Raw genomic sequence first — 21320 nt, forward strand, 5'->3', positions numbered from 1 at the left:
GAGCTACAATTTTTTATCTTTTGGGTTTTTTTTTATAATTTTCTTTGCATGGATGTGGAAGTGGGGCACACATATTCAAGCAGTTTACCAGGGCAAAGTACCTAGCAACCAGTGACGTTAAGCCCCTAAATGCCATCTCAAACTGAGCTCCACAGCTTGGGAGCAGACGTGTTCTTTGAGTCTCAGACCTCCGGGGGCCGCTGGAAGATTTGCCCCAATGTCCCAGCGGCCAGAACATCCCTGGAGCTGCTCAGCCCAGCCAGGCCGTGTCCTCAAACACTCTGCGGTAGCTCTTGGTGGCTCATCCCACTGTCCTCCCCGGTGCTAGATCTGACCCTGCCCCACCGCCCAGGCAACCATCACCCTTCATTCTCCCGCTCCCCGCGACCTCCCTGTTCCTGTGCCCCTCTTCCCCTCCATTCACCTGCCAGCATCCCCCGTGCGCCCAGAGCGGGGCGGGAGGCGAAATCATCCCCTTTGCCGCTGCACTGAGGACCGCGGGTGGCTAGGGCTGCGCTAACAATGCACCCCGCAGACATCTTGCAGTACATAGAGCTGGCACAACCATCCTGTCCCTGACAGACACCCTGTCCCCGATGGACACCCCACACGGCCGGGTCCGACCCCCTCAGGCAGCACCGGGGGCCGGAGCCGCGCGGTGCCGCAGCCGCCACCAGGCGGCGCCACGCCCCGCCCGCGTTACCCTCAGGGCCCGGCCAGGCCCGGCCGCGCTGCTGCCGCTTGCAGGCGCAGAGGCCCTGAAATGGAGCTTTGCGTGCAAAAAGTTATGGCTGCCTTCAGCTACGGGCTGATAAATCACATCCCTAAGGACAGGTGGAGCTGTATACACGTGTATAAGTAGCTACAGCTATGCAACATACAGCTTTACAGTAAGGATGTTCTTTATATTAAATATCATCGTTTATATTGTACTATTGTACAGGGTTTGATACTGAAAATACTAGGAAGAAATTCTTCACTGTGAGGATGATGAGGCACTGGAACGGGTTGGGCAGAGAAGCTGTGGATACCCCAGCTGTGGGAATGTCCAAGGCCAGGTTGGCTGGGGCCTGGAGCAGCCTGGTTGAGTGGAAGGTGTCACACACTGTCACACACAGCTGGGGAGGGTGGCCCCAGGCACTGCTGGGCTCTGGGCACCTCTGTCACCTCCAGCCCTCTCTGGGCAGCACCTGGCTTGGAGCACCCATGTTCCACCCCGCTACTCAGCATTGCCCCCATGGCATCACCTGAGCCACCTCCAGCTCACCCCAGAGGCACCGAACAGGACAGTAATTTTGCTACTTTTCCCATGTTCTTCAGTCTACATCCCACTCCCCATCATGCCAGTCCTCTTTCCCCTCTCCTGCAGCCCCCCTGCACTCACTGCCTCCTGCCCCCATAGAGTTTCCTGGTGCTCCTCAGCACTGGCAAGCTCCTCAACATGTGTCAGTGTGAAACTCGGTGCAGGGGGTAGAAGAAAACAGAAGAGGAAGAAGTCCAGTGGTGCTGCCTCCCTTTGGGGAGTCCAAAGGGAAAACAACAGTCAGCTGGATGCAGGATGTTAGGGCCAGCAAAGAGCCTCTCCTTCAATGCTGCAATTTTAATAGCATGGGGTGTTTTTTTTTAATTTTTATTATTATTTGTCTCTCTGTGATGACCAAACACCAAGCTCTGCTGTCACGCACCCTTCGGCAGCACTTCTCACCTTGGGAGAAGGTGCAGGACACCTCTCCACAGCCGTGTAAGTGGAGCAGCTCAGCCAAACTCTGGTCACATACAGAGCCTGCACCTCCCTGCACTTCCCAACAGATTCACAAGGACCCATGTGTACAGCAGGAATATAGCCAGGCAAAGGAGGAGTGACACCAGTTGCTCCCTGCCCACATAACCAGGGCCAGTAACAATAAAAGCTCAGCTCCCATTACTGCCTGTTGGCCATGGACAAAGGATGAACAGGGACAAATCTGTGTGTGATGCATCAAGCAAAGAAATGTCCTGCCAGCAGTGTGGAGGGGAAAGACAACAGTTTTGTGGCATCCTATTTAATTTATTCCAACTTTATGTAGCTCAGCTTTCTTAAAAGGGAAGAAGGCAAACAAATAAGAAAACTTCCCTATTCCTAAACAAAACAAAGTACAAACTGCAGATGAGAGCCAGCATGTGCAAGTTTTATATGAAAAAGCAGAACACCCTCAGATGTTAACAGAAAACAGCATCATTTTTACAGTCACTTGGTTTTGCACGGAGGTGTGTTTTCTTCTTTCATTTGCTCCCATTCATACACATCCTCATATGCCCATCCCCGACTTTCCAAAGGGGGTTCTTTCCCAGTCTCCTCCACTGCCAGGTACAGACCCCTGCAAAGGCACGAGGGCCCTAATTTAACAAAGCCCACCTGAGCCCTTCACACTTCAGATCTGAAATGTGGGTCCAAGAAGGGGGACAAGAAACAACAAACCATTTAAGAAAAGCCCAAGACATTTACTCCAGGGAGAGGGTTTTTGCAATTGCCCTAACAAGGACATCCATATTTAATTTTAAAAAAAGGAAGAAAATAATAAAACCTCCTTGCTTAGGCAATGGGGAAGTTATTTATTCTCAGCATCAGTGTGTTCTGTACAGAAAGAAATCAACAGGTGAATTAACAGCAGAGACACATCTCTCCCCAGTATGTCCAGCACAAAACCTCTCAGAGCACCTGGAATCACTTGGATTTCATCTCTACAAATGTGTATGTGGGCAGAGGAGTGTGAGAGTGTATGAGTGTGTGTTTGTGTGTGTGTGTCTGTGTGTGTGTGTGAGTGAGGGCCTTTACAAAGCAAGATATATATTGTAATTTACTTACAAAAAGAAAAAGTTATGTGCTGAATAACAGATGCTCACTTCAGTCCCAAGCAAAAATGGAGGGACAAGGGCAGCTGCTTGGGAACGCAGGTTTTAGATGTTTTGTTTTGTTTTTTCCTATCTAGAAATAAAGAAAAAATGAATGAGAGAAAGAGAGACATTCCCTGGCTTGTTATCCTAAATCTAGACACGCATCCTTCCACCCAGCCTCGGCAAGTTCATTTTAGCTCCCTCGGCATAAGCTGATCCTAAGAAATACTGTGCAAAAGCCCTTCAAATCCCTTGGAAAAACAAGCATTTAGCTTTGCTATCACCCAAAGACCCCATGCTCCCACACCAGTGGCTGAAGCCGGGCCCCTGTGGAGTTGTCTGTGCCCCAGCACAAGCAAAGGAAGCACCCAAGAGTGTTGTTAGGGGACAAGGTGGCAGCTGTCTCATCTTTAGCCCTTTCCCCCACTGCTGCTTCCTTGGGGAACACATCCCAACTATGGTGATACGTTCAAGCTGGGAATCCAGGGTCTTTCTTCCTTTCCTCCCTCCTACACCACATCCCATGCCAGGACTGATGGCCGGGCTGGGGCACAAGAGACTGACTGGCAGGACACAAGAGGCAGGTGACAGTATTTACAGTCTTTGGTCTTGGGGAAGAGAGAAAAAGAGGGGAAAAGGCTGGGCTCTTTCAGGTTTTTTACCCTCTCCCACTCATAGCAAGGGGTTCCGTGCCCAGGGAGGGGTCAGGGAGCACATGGCACTCTGTGCTGGAGGGTGCAGAAAGATGCCGCAAAGCAGCAGGGAGGGCAGGGCTGCAGGGCGAGGAGCAAAAAAGACCAGTTCTCTGGTTTATGTTGGGTGAAAGACTAAGAAAGCAGTCCCTTCTCCTTGCAAACCCCCCACCACCTTCCCCTCCCCTTATCCCTCCCCTCCCCAGGAACCAGGCAGCTGAGGAAGGAGGGCAGCACCCAGTCTCTTCCAGAGCCTAAAGAGACACGCTGAAACCCATGTAAAATCCAGCACTGGGGCCACAGTGAGCCACCTCCAGCCAGCAAGATCACATCTGTCTACAGGCTCCGCAGGGCGTGCGCTCCCCGGTCCTCCTGCTCGTGGGCTGTGTAGAAGAGGTGGCACTCGGGGTCCCCGCGGATGGTGGGCGCACCCTGGATCACCTTCCCATGGATGGGGTCCACGCACCAGCACTCGCCACGCTGCCCATTCACCGACATCTTGCACTGCAGGGAGAGGGACAGGACACGTCAGAGTCAAGAGAAGGACAGAACAAACCACTTCCCAGCTCACCCAGCCCAAAGCCCCAGCCTCTGGTGATCTGGCACTAGTTTAGATTCAGGCAAAATCCATGGGATGCTGTACTCAAACCCCCCAGGGCCTGTGCTGCACCAGCAGCGTTACTCCAGCAGTCCAGGATGAGGGCTGAACCTCTTTCTTCAGGGACTGTGCCAGGGACCAAGAAGCCAATTTTAATTAACCAGAAGGACAATTGTCCCTGAAATGCATCACCCTTTGCCAACTGTGGATGAAAAGCATCCAAAGAGACAAAGATCCCTTGGGAAAGAGGGATGAAACAGACTGACAGAGGATCTGTGTAAGATTCTTCTCACCTGCAGATTAGGCTAAACAAACATCAGATCAAGGCCCCCACAGCCAGACCAAACAGAGATTCACTTATCCCAGAACAGAGGCAGGGACCATGGTGCATCTGGACCTGGCCTCTGTCCTCCCAGTCTTGTTAGAGAAAAGTTTCTTGTCTAATAGTTATCCTCCTCTTGCCCTGCAGTGCTGCAGGCACTTTGACCCTGATGTTCATCCCTCCAGCCCCAGCAGATGCATTTCTGAACAGGTTGTAGTGGGAGATGCAGAGGTTACTCCAAGCAGGCCAGTGCAGGCTGACTTGTTCCTCAGGCACAGGGAGCAGCAGAGGCTGTTTTTCCTTCTGTAGCACACAAAGCATCACCCACAGTGTCCGAGCTCATTCCCCAGACATGGCTCATCTTACAGGCAATCTGCCACCTCTGCTCCATCCAGCCCTTCCAAGTGTGCTCATGCTGGGGGATCCAGCCAGCCCATGAGGCTCTTCAGGGGTGGATGGGTGAGGGCCCAAGTGGGACAAAGACAGGAGAATGGACAGAGGGAGATTCTCTCAGAGTATCCTATTTTTTTTTTAATGCTTCTGATGAAGGGATAGAAGTAGCCCTGAGTAGAAGGCCTAGCCATGAAAAGAGGATGGATCCCCTCCAAAGGCTCAGCTATAAGGAATCCTCATATGCAGGTACTATTCACAGATTACTTCAGTCAACCCTGCACCAGCAGTTTTTTCCCATTCCTCAGCCACTGACACCTGGTGGTTTAGCATGAATGAAGCCAGAAAGTCAGAATTCAGACACACAAGTTTTCTGAGTTCTTGTGGGTCCCATAAATACCTTCAGAAGCATGCTGCACTCCAACCCTCACCCTGCCTGGAAGGAATCCCTCCTGGATCTGGGGGACTAGCCTTGACTTGTGGAAGAAAACCAGTGAAGTACAGTAGAAACCTTCCTGACTCCCAGAAGCACCTTCTGCTTTGTCGGCAAGACTGGTCAGTATTCAGTCCCTCTCTGCTTTTTTCCTGCAGCAGGGCCCAGACAGTACAAGATCTGGCTCAAAGTTAAAAAAAACAGACCTGGACAGATAAGCAGCTCTTATGGGGAAAACTAAACTGATTCTCCATCTCTGGACTGCCCACGGCCATGTGTGGATATGCATTTCATCTCCACTTGCAAACTAGTGGCTGCAGATGTACAGGGGTGTAACTAAACCTGTGCAGCATTTTCTATTTACCCCACACCTCACATCATGCACAGGGTATCAGCCCAGCCCTGAACTATGCATGTTCTGTGTCTGCACATGATGGGGACAGACAGTGAGCCAAGAGCTGCTGCTGGAAACACAGACAGCCCCAGAGCCTCCACTGTCCCCTCTTACCTGTTTGAGATTGTACAAGCCATGCTTGTCACAGTTGGGGATGTGAAGGGAGTAGAGGTGCTCCAGGGGCCCTCGCTCATCTGGCAGCCGCATGGTGGAGATGCGTTCCAGGACCTGATCCAGCTCCTGCTGACAAGGGGTCTGAAAACAACCCAGAAAACAGGAAAAAAAATTATTATCAGGACAATGGCACCATTCAGCATCAACACTGTGGACAATGGTAACACCAGCAGGGGTGAACACATGAGCAACCCTAAAGACACAGGTTTGCCCCAGGTCCTGCTCCAGAGTTCACCTCCAGTCACCCAAAATCAGAGTTGTGCATAGACTTGCACATCTCCCATGTAGCTGACTGGTACAAGAGCCAACATAATACCAGATCCCAAGTCCTGGATACAGGGGAGAAACCTCAGAGGGTACCATGGCTCCCACTGGTGGTGGCAAGTGACATGAAGCAGGGCTAGTCCGGATAGATCAGGAGGGTTTCCATGAGCATAGCCCAGAGCACACACCTGTGATGCAGTTTTGGCCCAGAAGTACAACTCAAAAGCATGTGAGACTCCATGAGAGTGGAGAGGGAGACCTGGGAATGGGAGTACCCCAAGCCAGCCTCTGGAGGCATCCTTCTTGCTCCACAGCAGCTCCCAGACAGGGCTTCCACCCAAGGCAGTGTGGCTGAAATATGCCTGATGTGAGGCAAACTGAGTCCACACCTCTCTGCTTTTGCAGTGCGTGAGGTTTTCTTTGCAAAGGAGCAGCAGCAGTGTGTGAACTCTCAGAGCTGATGGTGCCTGCATTTTATTTCGAACTTCTGTTTTGCCAAGTCTTTGGAAGGCATGAGGACTCTTTTAAAGCTCCTTTCTGTCCCTGTGCTCCCCAGATATTAATATTCTGTATGTTTACAGGGATGTATATTGTGGACCCTTTGGGGTGGGTTTCAATCTCCATCTCCACTCCTATCCCATCTAGTTGCCTTGATCAAGCTTCCCACTAGAGGGAAGCCACAGCCAAGAACTGGATAACAGACAGGGACAGAAAAGTAGACTGGGAGGTCTTAGAGCACTCTCCCTGCTACAGGACAGTCACACAGGTCATCCTCGGGGCTTGTGGCCTTCTTTAACCTGGACTGGGGCTACCCTGCAGCAGGCAGACAGACCTGCTCCTAGCCCCTCAAATCCCCTTGGGCCATGCCTACTTAGGGAAAAAGGGTGTGAGAAAGCCAGCCCATGAGCAAAGGCCATGCCTGCACTCCTGCAGAGGTAGGTGCTGAGCCAGCAGAAGCCCCCCTTCCAGAGGTGAAGCTGCAATGAAAATAATGCCTCCTGACCAGCATGTCAAACTTCATCAGATAGTGTGTTCAGGCCCAGCATCAGAGCAAAAATGTTTGCTTCTCCTCTTCTGCTTCTCCCCACTTTTTTCTTTCAATTTACTTTTTCTGTTTTTAAGACAGTTTATTGCAGGTGCCATTTAGGATTTGCATTCAGCATTTCCCAGTAAGCCCCCAGCTGCCCCCCTTAGCTCCCCACAGCCCTGCCCTCTCACCCTGCCCGTCGACAGCCGTGACTTCTTGGAGTCCTCGTGGTTGTGATGGGCCTTGCTGACTTTGCCCATCTGCCGCTGCTGCTCGTTCACCTTCTCCCTCATCACTGCCAGCTCCTTCATGCCCGTCTTCATGGGCTTCCTCCCTCCAGCTCCACTCAGGATCCCCACGGTGCCATCCACGTGGTTCTCAGCGAGAATGCTCTCAGAGCGGTCATCACCATTATCTGCAGGAGACGGGGCAGACAAGGAAAGAGTCCAGCTCAGTCAGGCGCTGCCTCACATGTTCATCCTGCCCTGGATCATTTTCAGACGTGGCTGGTTACCAAGCCATAAAATCTTTGCATGCAAAAATTTTAAATTGCATTATCCCTTTCATCTGGAAGGTGAGAATAGATTCTTTCATTCTGGAGTTATTACCACTCTAAAAGACAGTTTAGAGAGCAGGGGAAATCGCTGCTGGAGAAGTTCTTTCTGGCTTTTCTGTGACCTTCTAAATTACTTCCCAAGAATGCAATTTTCCCATTAGAAGTCCAGTTGGATTAGAGATGCCAAGTGTACTTCAGTTCCAGCACTTAAAACCACAGTGATTAGTAACAATACCTTGAGTCCATCTGTCAACCCCCAGAGTATCTCCAGGAATACTTACTCAACATTCATGTGCTAAAATAAATTCTCAGCTCTGCTTTCAAAAATACCTCACCTCTGTACTAAGGCCATGTGGCCACCCTAACATCCTCTGGAGATCCTGCCATTTCAGAGACCATCATCCTTGCCATACCATCTTTCCCATTGTCTCTCATATACTGTGTTACTCATTTAGCTTCTACCTACTACTGCATTTGCTGACAGTGGAACAGTCACAACTCTGCCACTGGTGAATGCCACAAGATCCCAGCTAGTACAGCCATTTCAAAATCAGTTAGGGGAAATCTGGGGATTTCTGGACTTTTTCCATCTCCTCTGCTCTGTTATTTATGCATTTTCCCAATTCACCAGGAATTTGTGAGAGCAAACCTTGCCACAGCAGGACATGATGGTCACAATGCTGCAGCCACCAGTCTCTTTGGACTTTGCAGTGGCAATGAGGAGAGATCTCAATTCCTCCTGGTTGCTTCTAATACCTAGGAGGTGACAGCTGATCACTCCCTTTTGCCTGCTCTGATCTGGCTGAGAAAGCACAATCTAATACTACAGCTAAATATAATATTGAAGCTGAGCCTGAATTAAGCTGGGACTTGAAGCAAGACCTCCAGAGGTCCCTTCCAGCCCAAATTAGGATTGAACCCACATATGCACATCACTTCCCAGTGCAATAACCCAGGCCAGGCTTTGTATGTATGTCTCTGCACAAAACCTCTTCAGCAGCTCCACAGGTATTATACCAGGGGACAGACCAGGCTGTTCTGGTGATGGCGACTAACAGGAAGTGTCTTTCAGTATTGCCAAGGAAGAATTGTAGCCCCCAAATTCCCAGCATTAGAGCTCTCTCTGGCCCCTCCAATTTCAGCTTTCCAGCATTATGGAACTCAGGCACTTATCTAGATGTAAAGAAATCATATCAAACTGTGCAAGATGCAGGACAAGAAATGATTTAGCTCACATAACAGTGCTTAATTTATAGATCTCTCCTGCTTCTCAGAGGACGAAGCATACAGAGCATTTACAGATGTTAACAGTTCCTTTTTTCAGAATCTGCATGATGTTGTTTATCCCTACTGTCAGCATCGCCCTACTGTCATGACAGAGTGAAAAAATATAATAGAAAGTGTTTTATTTCTACCACAGCTTTCTAGGCTCTTTTCAGGTATTACAACCCCAAGCTCTCAAAGAAGAAACTGCGAGAAGAGTTTCGTCTGAATTCACTCAGCAAACATGCAGCTGCCTGATGCCAGGGTGGCCCAGGGGGGCTGGACCAAGGAGCCATCCAGCCCAGCCTGCCATTCATGAGAGACCATCAGCAGCTGTTGGGAGCAGAAGGACCATTCCCAGTCTGTGCTGCAGACCAGCAGTAAGAGCACTTTCATGGCTGAAGACTGCATCCGATCCACAGGATTGAAAAGTCACCAAAAGACTCAACCCTCAGTGGATTTGTCCAGTATCTTTTTGAACTTCTTCATGATTTCCAGAAATACTAAATGCATTTGGTCTGCAGGTTTGTAGCTGCTTAGGTAGCAACTGAAAAGCAAACATGGGGCAAAACCAATCTGGCAAAGCCCATTAGTTTCCTCAGTTCTGGTTCCAGATGAGAATTGAGACCAGGTTTGATAGCCAGATGGGCAAGCTCAAAGTCTAGGCTGCTGTCTGGTGATTGCCATCTGGCCATCATCCTAGGAGTCAGACAAGCAATATTTTGAGCAGGAATATTCTGTTTATACACCAGTCTCCCCATTAATTAGAAACACATAGTGAGAAGAGAGAAGGCCATGAGGCCGCCTTTAGAGAGAATCAGCTACAAAAGCACCATGAAGAGATGGGCAAGGCTGAAGAGGCAAGGCTGGCTTAGCCTTCTGACCTCTTTTGTGCTTCTCTCCTTAGTGCCCCCCATGTTGTCAACAACAGCAGAACAAGGGCAGCAGCAGGGCAGATTCTCAGACACACTGCAGTCCTCTGCTTCATTCAGAAAAAGAAGGTACAAACTGACAGAAAAGCAGCAAACTGGAAGTGATGTCTTCCCCCATCCATTCTCACTCCCTTCCTGCCTCCAACTAAAACACAGAGACATCTGCCCAAATAAGCACTGTGCTAGTAAATGCAGGCGAGCTGGTAAGCCTCTCGTCGGCTGATTCATTCACAAAACCTGCTTCTGATAATATTTTTGTTCATTTTTCTCACTTTCCAATGCTAACAAGTATCAGCCCAAAGAAAACCGCTGATGGGAGTGGAGTGTGCAAGTCAATGTGCATGAACACACCCAGAGACAGGAGAGATTGGTCTTGGCTCCCCAGGCACCATCACAGGAGCAAGACTGGATCAGCAGCCAGGAAGGCCTAGCTGCTATTGACTGTAAGCTTTCCTCTCTGAGGCCAAGTCAGTCACGGTGAGCCATGCCTTTGACCCTGCTGCCAAGCTGGATTGGTCCACCTGGGGCTGATGGCAGAGCCCCATCACAGCTTTTCCCTCTCCCAAATCTGTGCTGCTCTTAAGAGAGACTATCCTGACTTGGAGCTTCCAGAGGTGGCTTCATCACAGAAGGGAGAGACAGAAGAGTTTGGCCCCATGTGCAGAGCACCAGCATTTCTTTCAGGACAAGCTGCATGCACAGGAGAAAGCTGAGCACCAGGTGTGATGGACCACATTTGAAAGAGCAAAAGGGCTGGGGAGCAACAAGAGTGGAAAGATAAAGACTCAAGGACAGGACACCACAGAGCATGACACAAGCCAAATAACCCCTCTTACAGCTAGATAAAATGCTTCCTAATGCTGCCTAAAAGCTGCAAGTCATGCTTGTTTATTACAATCCATGAACTAATGAAGCCACCTACCGCCCCTACTAGCTCAGGATGGGCAGGTATGTGATAGCCCCAAGACACAGAGCCCTAATCTGTCTGTCATCCTGACCAACGCCTTTTTGCTGACCAATTTCAATTCACACTAAATATATCTGTAAGGGAGTGGTGCCAAACTCCAAAACAATTGTTTTATAGTTCTTTCTTACGGCATGCGGAAAACATCTCCTGTGTTATTTCAGATCAAAAGGTAGAGAGCTTTGTGCAGGGTGGGACAAGTGTGGCAGGAATCTAAGCAGATAGCTGAAGTTCTCCTGAATGCTGATGCAGAGTCCATGAAACACCTCTTTACTTGCCAAGAAAACGATTTCTTTATGGCCTTTTTCAAGGAAAATTCCCATTTGCTTCAATGGGGCGAGGACTTGGCTGAGGAAAAAGCCTGTTCAAATGGCCATCAGTTAATGTCTGTAGGGAGCTGCACCGTCTCGCCAACATTCTCAAAAGCAACTACCAATTTCCAGTGCTAAAATTTTCGGGAATCTGGTTTGAGACCTCTAGGCACCTTTGCTGAGACAGCTGAGAAACAGAGGGGCTGAAAAACAACCTGTCACTTCCAGAGCTACGAGAAAAAATGTACCACACAAAAAAAGGCAGCTGCCTCAGGTTAAAAATATATTTTTATCCCTTTGAAGAGCCCTGAAGCGTATCTGGGCAGCAGAACAGGATGGAGCCAGTAGCACTCACTTAGCACAGGAGAGCCAGGCTCTATCACGGGGAGCACACACCATGCCAAGGACCGCAGCCGCCCTCGCCAGTGCTGCTCCTGCTCTCTCTGCACTTGCTTTCCTTCATCAACAGCTTGCCCAAAGGGTTTCACATGCATTTGCTTATCTGCCCAGGGTGTTTGTACAGTGTTTAAATGCTGATTAAGGTCCCAGACCCACAGAAAGTTCCACCCAAGTAGCCTTCAACATGCTGCCTGAAGCCCCACTATCTGGGGGTCCCAGCTGTGTCCTGGGCTGGACAGGGCTTACATCTCCCTCCCGCAGCAATCACAGCCTCCATTGACCAGCACTTTCCTTCTGAAGATGTCTGAGAGCTTTGCAGTTCATTAATTACCCTGAAGACAGAAAGGTGTTCATCCTGAATTGCACATGGTTAAAGAAAACCGAAAGAAAGGCACAGAAATAGTTGAGAATGCTGCTCAAAGTCATGTATGGAATATATGGGCAAATCCAGAAGCTCAAGTCCTGGCCTGGCACCATGTACAAGAGTGAGCACACTTGGGATTGCAGGATGCAGCATCCATGAAGAGGTTTTCCACCCTGAGCAAGTGTAATCTGTCTTATCTAGGTTTGGGAGGATTTTTGCATCTTTTAGCTTTTTGTGTCTGCAAGTTCTATCATTTCAACATAATTTAAATGCCTTATTGCTTGCCACTTTTTATTTTAAAGAGCAGAGCTGCGTGTCCCAGGCTGCCAAGAAGCCAGTGCTTGTCCTGTGCAGCCTGAGAGCAGACAGAGCCTTTAAGCCTGACCTTTCGTACACACAACAGCCCCACTAGAAGAATTACTTGTAGGAAGGTAGGTAAGGAGCAGACAAACCCCAACCACAGCCCCAGTGACCTCTGCCTCATCAATATGCAAAGTACTTCAAGAAGAGCCCTGGGCAAAGGTGCAACAGCTCTGGTGTGTGTGTTATGACTTGGAACTCAGAAACCTCAGAAAAACTTTGCCAACAAGGATTATACTGGCATTGCGATTTCCTCACAGCAGGAGCTGCCAAGAACAAAGCCCACACCTACGCCCAGGACCTCTGGCCCACACCCTACCCCCAAAAAGGACCCAGGGTTTGCTGATCAGCACTGCCAACCTGTAAAGCACTGAGCCATGGCACAGCATCCATCCACACTCAGCTGGCAGCAGAGGGAAAATGTGGGAGCACTGGTACATGGTCTGGCCCCATCATCATCCAGCCAGTCTGGATGCAGCTGTCCAGAGGCAGATGAAACCAAAGCACCCACTCAAGTTTCACTCTTTACTTTGCACAAAAGTGCATCTGGAAATGCCAGAGAGAGAGCATAAGCAATGGGCTATGTAGGACAGAGAGCAATGGGAGAAGGGCACACATGAGAGAAGCAGCATCACCTGCCCTGGAACAGCATCTCTCACAGAGGGCAACCATGGATGCTCAGGGGAGGGGCAGAAAAAAAGACAATTACAGAGCAATTCTTCCTCTGCTCTCCTCCTGGCCATTGGCAGCTCAGACACCAAAGCTATTTCATCTAGACTAGGTTTAACAGCCATTGACAGACCTAAGAGGGAAAAGCTGTGCATGACCCTTTCTGGATTCAAGTACAGGGACACCCCCATATTGCTTGCTGTCCCATCTCCTCAGCCAGCAGCCTGTTCTGCTTAGCTTCATCCAGTTCTGCATAGGGAACAGGTCATGTTTAAAGCTGTTGATTTGGTTCCAAAGGACTTCCAGAGGTGTCTGTGCCACCCAGCCTTGCAAGGACTGGCCTGAACATCAGCATCCCTCAGAAACACAGGCTACCATCATGGACATGGATCACTTCCGAGCATCTCTCCATCTGCTGAAGAGTTCCCAGGACTCTCTGCCTGCCTGCACTCCCGGGGTTATTTCATCACACCAACTTGCTCAGTATCAGTGACGAATTGCACACCACAGCCAGAAAATTCCCACATTAGTCTCTAAGAGCTTGCTTTACCTCTCTGATAAGCTGTCCACAAAACACTCACACATCTCCTAGGGCCAAAAGCCCTGAGGGCTCTGCAAACACCTTTTTTTTTTTTTTTTTTTTTTTTTTTTTTTTTTTTTTTTTTTTTTTTGCCATGAGATCTTTTCAGCCCATCTCTACTAGCAGGGAAGGCAGGACTGGGGAGGGAACAGGGAACGGCATGTTCTGGCCAGGGGTTGCTTAGCAAGCTCCTCTCCCTACCCTGAGCAGCTGGCACTGAGGGGTGATCCAAGGGGCACCCAGTGCTTTCCTTTGACTCTGGCATCCTACAGGAAATGCTTTATGCTCCTCCAAAGTGCCAGGGACACTGACTCCGGGCAGCACAGCTTTCAGCAGCTCGCTTTGCTCTCTTTTCTCTGCCTATTCCTGGTGGCTGGAGAGCTCAACTTTCCCTCCTCCATCCACCTGGCTCCACCCAGAGCCAGAGGAAAACCTCTTACCACTGCGCAGTGCCCCGTAGCACACCTGTGCACCTCTGCACACAAAGCCCTCCAGGACCATGGGACAGGCAATGCTGACATGAAGCTGATGTCAGATGAGGATAGAAGAGGGACCAAGATGTCCCTTCCCCCAGGCTTTACTTCAAACAGCCTTTTTTTCCTTTTTTTTTAACCATGTTTGTAGACTGGTATCCCAAGGATACAGGACTTGTGCAATTACACAGCCTACCTCTGTGTTTCTGCAGGTATGTTTGTATGACTGCCTGTCTCCCTATTAGATCTCCTCCCCCTCCACCTCTCAATATATCTACAAACACGTCAGCAAATGCCAACTGCATCTCAAACAGGAACACAATTCACAAAAATAGTAAGTTTCCACCATTTCATGGAAATGTGCAACCAGGCTCAAGAGAGACAAAATAGGAGGGTTTGTTTTGTTAGTTTTCTTTCCAAATTATTTTACTGAAGGGCTGTGTAGCACATTACCAGCCCACTCTGTGCAGACCCAGCAAAGCACAAACCACTGCTGGGGAAGGTCTGCTCCAGCCCTCCTTTTGCCAGCAGTGAGCCTGCACGTATTATTTGCAACATACTGCTCTCTCCCACACCAGCTGTTCACTGTGTGCCAAGAATGGTGAGAATGCTGTTCGGGACCCTCAAAAATGCAGGAGAATGCTTCAAGTCCCTTCATTTACCAAGCTTTCACTTACAGTCCTGCTTTTCTTTCACAGCTTCTCCCAAGCATGGAGCTACTGTGCATCCCAGGGCACACCTACAGCAGAGACACTCTGGATTTAGCTACAGGCTGAGGCTGAGGAGCCAGAGGGTCTCATCTCATGGCTGATGACAGTGTTTTTGTGCAGGTACTTAACCTCAATGTGTGTGAAGGCAGCATGCTCAGGGGAAAGACCTTTAACGCGTTTGGAAGGTTTTGCTGAGTGAGGCTCTGCAAGCTCCCTGCCACCATAAAAGCATTCCCCCTTGTTAGTGAACCGTATCTCAGCCTTTTCAACACTGTTCTGCAATTAGCCCTCTGCACAGCTCCAACCTTCCCAGCAGAACCAAATGAATTAGCTTGAAAACACTTCCCAGCTTAAATTAATTGCACTGCAGCTTCCCAATTTGACATTGACCCTGTCTGTAAAATCCCCAGAGTTGTTACTACTAAGTCATTAGGGGCTTCTGCCTGAATGAAAGAAGCCATTAATCCTACCAGACCAAGTCTCTGCTCTCCTTCCCCGCTCACTCACATGCATCTGTGTGGTCTTCAAGCACCCCAAAAAGCCTGAACCAATTTCTAGTATAAGATCAGCACCTAAATCCTTGGTCCCTATGAATTTCCAGATTAAAAGTGAATCACAAAACTACCTTATTAATTTCCTGTAGGTTTAACTGCTGTGTTTGAATTACCTGTATTTCCACAATGGAAACATGGGCTCATCTCTAACCCCAAGTCCAAATCTGTCAGGGGTTTTGCACCCCACAGTCCAGAGTATGCAAGCACAGGAGAGTTCTCCTTACCACAGCCTCCATGAGGGTGCCTGCATGTTCATTACTATCTAGATGATCTCTGTCTGGCATTGGGTTGCTGCACCTCTCTTTCCTGCAGGAGAGCCAGATGCTGCCAGCATGACAGGAGCTGTGAATCTCAACAAGGCTAATTCCCAGGTATACACTCTGCAGCCTGCCAGGAAGGACTGATGAAGGACTTATGATCTGATGGACACAATCACAAACAAGAAACTCTTCAAAATCATACTAAATGTTTCTGCTTCATCACCTATTTTGGGAAAAATTATAGTATAGAGGACCTTTCCAGACTATTCTCCTATTTTTAAATTATTACCTTTTCAGGTGCAGGCAGCAACAAGCAAACGCCATGCTATCTGGAGACAGACTGCCAAAAATCAGTTTGAACCTGCAGAGAGATGGACTACTAGAGGAAGTTCTCACATCTGTCCCTGTCTCTTGGATAGGGTGCTTTAGCCAAACACAAGACATCTTGCTTCAAGGAGAGGTGGCTGAAGGAAATTTTGTGAGTTCTTTCATATAAGCAGCTAAGGGAGATAGTGTCTGAAAACGCCCTCTGCCTGTTCTGGCTCCTCAAGTATAGACAAAAGCTCACCAAAAAGATGTCCTCTGGTCTGGAAGCCCAACTGCAATTCACTGATTTGTGGGTAACCACTTGGTGCCTGTTCACAAACCCATCAGCATCAGTGGCTGGTGGGGAAGTGGCTCTGGACACAGCATGAGCAGAGGAGCCTGTGGCAGAGCACTGCACCATCTGGGAAGGCTGTGTACAGCACAGCCAGAAGTCTGACCTTGGACCCTCAAAAAAGTGGAACATTCCTCAAAACTAGGAATAAAAACCACCAATCAAACAAAAAACAAAACAACAAACAAACAAACAAACAAAAAAAAAAACCACAAAGAAAGCAAAAAACCACTTAAAATGCAAAAAGGTGCTTCATCCTGCCTGTGAGAGCCATCTCTCACCTATCTCTGGTATTGCTCTGCTCCCTTCTCAGCCACATTGCCTTCTCCAGTTATTATGCACACAAATGGAATGAACTTCAGTCATTTGTATTACTAGTTTTTAAATAACATCCCACTTTTCCAAAGTCAATTTTCCAGACAGCAGCTGAGGCCAGGGCTCTCCTCACCACCCACCCAAATCTCATTGCACATTTCCTAAAAGTCTGCCTTTTTCAAAACACACTATTATTACAGTAATTTCTCCCGAACTTCTCAGAAACTCTGCCAGAGACCAACAGCCAATACCATCAGTGTCACCTTAAGGTCTGCTGGACCCACTGTCCCCATGCAGCCCCTGAACCCTTAAAGCCAACCCTGTTTGCTTTTTGTTCCCCAGGCACAAAACACAGTGCCTCCAAGTAAAACCAGAGCACTGAACTGTAGGTAGAAGAGGGAGTATCTGCTGCAATTTAGTTGAGCCTTTTTTGCCCACGAGCATCTCCCAGCTGCCTCCAGCACTCACAGTCATTATCTTCCCTCCTCATGAGGGCTATTACTTAGTTGCTATATCCCACATTTAAGCCACAAGTTGAGCTGTTCCCAGATGGTGTTTTTTTCTCATTTGACATCCAAGCTAAGCAACACCACAATTGTTTCAGGTTATGTCAAAACACTTTGGCCATCTGTTCTTGGGGCAGTATTTCACTCAGTTTTGCAGTCACTTTGCTCAATTTCTTTAACCCTTGTTTTACCCTTCTCCCACCTGGAGGCAGAGCTGAATTTGAACCCTTGTGTTCAAGTACTCAATGAGAAAGGACCGAACCAGGTCTTGCATGTGTATTTGTTATGCACATTTACTATTTATCTTAGTATGTGCATTTACTGAAACAAGGCGACTGCCACTCTCTAAGGATAAAATCTTCACTGACACAGCACTGCTACTGAAATAACAATGAATGCACAGTCAAATAATGCAAGGCACCTTCAGTCAAGTAATGGAAGTCACCTCAGTGACTTCCAACCTCCAGAGCCTGCAGCATGGCCACATCCATGCCACCTGGACTTCAGAAGGGGAAGATTCCTCCCCACAGGTGTGAGGGAAGCAGTGCCAGACAGCCTGCTCCTTCCCTCTGATGATATTGCTTTAGTCTCTTGCCTTTTTTCTATAAAGGGCTGGATCTCATTTTGTTGGAAAAGACTCTCTATTTTGGGCCACCCATGAAGCTGCCCAAATTCAAACCTAGGGAGTTTGTAGACTCCTGCTGAGCAAAAGGCAGGAAGAGAGAGTCATAAAAATGTGGTAGAGGAAGGAAGAAAAGGCAGGGGAACATCAGTAGTTGCATTCCCAAGGAGAATGGAGGCATTGCAAAGCTTAAGAAACAGACCACCACAGAACACAGTGACTGAGACAAACGTGATAACCCAGCTGAAGCACTGGAACAGAAGCTGGGATGCACATCAGTCAGCTTTCCACTTAAACAGCTCCAGAAGGCATTTTGTGTACAGCCTGCCAGCACACTCAGCACCAAGCACCCTGGTGTGCTTGCTTTACACCTGATCTATACAGCACCCCTTTCTTGGCCAGATGATTTGGATACTACTTAAAGCCCTGGAAAAGATCCAGGCATGTGGCAAAGAGCACATGAAAAATGGGATCTGATGATACACTGGGTGGGATGGCCCCCAAACTAGAGAAAACCACCCCTGCCTTTGTAAACAATCCAAACAGTGAAACACTGAGCTGCGGCAAGGAAGTGCAGGGAATCCCCCAGCTTCAAGAAGAACTGGTGTTCCCATGGAACTCCCCCCAAAATGCCAAACACCATAAGCTGGCTTGTAGCACATGGATGTTTACATCCCAACTCCAAACCAGCCCTGAACATGATGCACACCTGATGTGGGTCAGCCTCCCCAGCCACAGCCCAGACAGCTGCTCTGCCGCAAGTACAGCTCACACTGTACTCTGCTCATGTTGTACAGCATTTACTTGGCCTGTATTTATGGTATTTTGGAACCCCCAAATTTTCAAAGCAAAATGCAGCAGTCATTAAAGGGCATGTAAGTCCCCAAGCACAGGCTCTGGGGAAGGAGCTCACCAAGGGAGGCACCAAAACATCCCAGGAGCCCTGAGGTGGGAGGCTGTCAGTAGGAAGATTGCCCAGAGTGCTGTAACTTGCTCTGCCCTCAGACCACCACAACTGGAAAGCACTGTACCCACAGCCAGCCCAGAGGAAAGGGGGCAGGAGCCAATGAGACAGTGGGGAACAGTCCCCAGCAGCTACACACCCCCTTTCATCAGTCCTCAGAACAAAAGCACTGCTGCACTATTTCCCATCAGGAAGCAACAGGCACCAACATCAACCTCCACCACACTTGGTCCATAAAGCTCCACTTCACTGGAGCCACTGTTGCCACATCTGTTAGTGTTTTAAAGCACATACATCTGGCTTAATTGAGCACTTGACTTTATTGCTGCTTTATCTCCATTTTCTGAACAGGCCTTGGAGAAAGGGCTTTGTGTGGCTGAAGTTTGCATCTTTCTTTCTTCATTCTTACTTTTTAAATTTTTTCCCCACTAAATTCCCACCTGAAGCAGGAACAAAAGCTACTATGACAGCTGCTCACAATCTCTGGGGCTGCTTTTAGGAAAGTCTCCTCTCTAGACAATAAACCCCATGCTAAATATTCTGGTTTATGTGCTTCAAAGCTGCAGACTTAAACCTCACCAATCCTCCCTTCCCACTGTTTTCCCAGCAAAAAATCAGAATTAGTGGCAGAAGGTGGTATAGTACATGTCAGGAAGAAAGAAAAAGGATCTTGCTGCCCCTGCTGTCTCTGAAACTTTGCCTCTGCCAAGTTACAACAAACAGGAAAAGCAGAATCAAAACACAGCCCCCATGTACCCCTCCAACCACCTAGTGCAGGCTGTGCCAGTGCCAGCTACTGCTCACAAACAATCACACTGTGAGACTCCTCTGGCACATCCTTCCAGGTGGCCTGAACAACAGAAGAGCCCAGCTCAGGAAGCCTGCATTTGATGCATGCAGTGCTGGAATCCCTTCCAGAAAGCACAAGGGTCCTTCAAGCCCCCAAACTGAGGAGAGGTTACCTGAAATGCCCTTTGCCATCTCCTGTTTGCCTGTTTCCCTGTGAAACCAGAAGCCAGGCACACAGTAGCTGGGAACACAGAGGAGCACTGGCTGTAAAGTTAGCTGTTCTCCCACTCAGCCACCCCAAGTACTTTTCAGTCACTGGGAAAAGTTTTGATGCCTCCCGGGGCAAGGAGTTTGGGCACCTTTGCTGGTCAGTGGCATCCTCACAAGGGCCCATGCCCAGCATCCTTCCACAGCTTTCAGGCCATGATGTGGGATGGGCACCATCCCAGACAGTATTTTTCTCCCTGCAGACAGAGGCTGAGACTGCTCAGCTGGCTGACTGTCACGGGGCACCAAATGCACACAAATACATTATGCTGCTTAATACTAACACAGAATGCAACCCACACAATCAGCCCAGGAGCTCCATACCTGCTGAAATCAGGACTTTTGCAGCTTCAGGATAAGTGGCTGAAGCGATGTTTCATCAAACCACCACACGTCATGGCTGTGATGCAGCAATCCCCACAATCTGTTTCAGGCACCCAGAAGGAAGCTCCTCAGTTACACCACCACTTGCTTTTTGTGCCCAGCAGAAATGCTCCCCACCCCTACCAGTCATCTCCCCAGTGCCCTGCCCTGACCTCAGCTCCTTGTTCTCCTGCCTGCCACGTACAAGAGAATCCCCCTCTTCAGCCAGTGTCACACTTGTGACCTCTGTGGCTTTCAACCTTTCCAATGGAAGCAGGCATCAATGTCCTGCCTGACCCCCTCCAATGAGAATAAGATATTCAAAGCACTGTCAGCTCTCCCAGTGCTGTGTTCCAGTTTGATTTCATGCTGCAGTGCTGAGTCCAGCCATCCTTTATCCCTGCTGCCTGGTATCTTTTCTCCAGTGTCTAAACACAAAAGCCACCCTTGAAGTGAGCAAAAAGCAAGGCATACTAGCAGCAGCTGAATGAGCTCCCCTGCTCCTTCCTGTCCCAGTCCAACAAGACTTCAAACCCAGGAAAAGAAATGTCTGAATAGTGAAGTGAAAGAGAGTCAAAATGTAATTAAACTCTGCACTTCCTACCCCAAACTGGCAATGGATGTTCCTGTGTGTTTAATGATTACTCAGGGACTCTTGTTTCACTAGAGAGGAAAACAGACCTGTCTTTAACAAAACAAACTTCTGGATTCCTTGGGAGGAAGGCAGTGAGCAAATTACAGTCTCCAAACCTCTCCCTGCCCTGCTCTCTTCTGCCAGCACAGCTCATAAGCACAAAGCAGGCATCTTTCCTATGAAAAAATCCCTCTTTAGGCTTTATAGCTGAACCCAGCTGGACTCTACCTGTGGGAACACCAGTTCAAGTTATCCTCCAAAGGACACCCCATCTTCTATAGTTAGGGAAGGCAGAGAATTTAGGTACTGGTGTACAACCCACACTGACACCCCCTTCAACCATGACAGAGAGGGGACAGCGGATCAGCAGATGGCTTCTGCAGCATTGCTTCCCAAAGAAATGGAGCAGGCAGGGAATGAGCTGCTCCTCTGTGACCAGCAGCTGACATCAGGAGGCCTGTAATGACTGTTCACCTCCTCTGCTTCTAGAGACCAGTGACACAGGGACTTTCCAAGCCAGAGGCTGCACATGGATCATCACATTTCTTAGCCAGCCAAATATCTATCAATTTCTGTACTTCCTTTTAGATGCCACTTATACATCAAGGCCATTTCCAACTTCTCACAGGAGCGACCTTC

At 48.9% G+C, this 21320-nt stretch overlaps 1 protein-coding gene across 1 annotated transcript in view; it reads right to left on the reverse strand.

Moving 5' to 3' along the window:
• Positions 1–2026: 2026 nt before the first annotated feature.
• The window catches only part of IGFBP2 (insulin like growth factor binding protein 2), a 56237-nt gene continuing 36943 nt past the window's right edge, over positions 2027–21320 (reverse strand). The window contains exons 2-4 of the mRNA XM_058027918.1: positions 7360–7583; positions 5818–5958; positions 2027–4070 (exon numbers count right to left, since the gene is read on the reverse strand). Of these exons, the coding sequence (XP_057883901.1) occupies positions 3903–4070; positions 5818–5958; positions 7360–7583 (533 nt within the window). The 3' untranslated portion in view covers positions 2027–3902. The remainder of the gene's footprint in view (positions 4071–5817; positions 5959–7359; positions 7584–21320) is intronic.

The sequence above is a fragment of the Melospiza georgiana genome, chromosome 7, assembly GCF_028018845.1.
Source record: "Melospiza georgiana isolate bMelGeo1 chromosome 7, bMelGeo1.pri, whole genome shotgun sequence".
In the NCBI taxonomy this organism is placed as follows: Eukaryota; Metazoa; Chordata; class Aves; order Passeriformes; family Passerellidae; genus Melospiza; species Melospiza georgiana.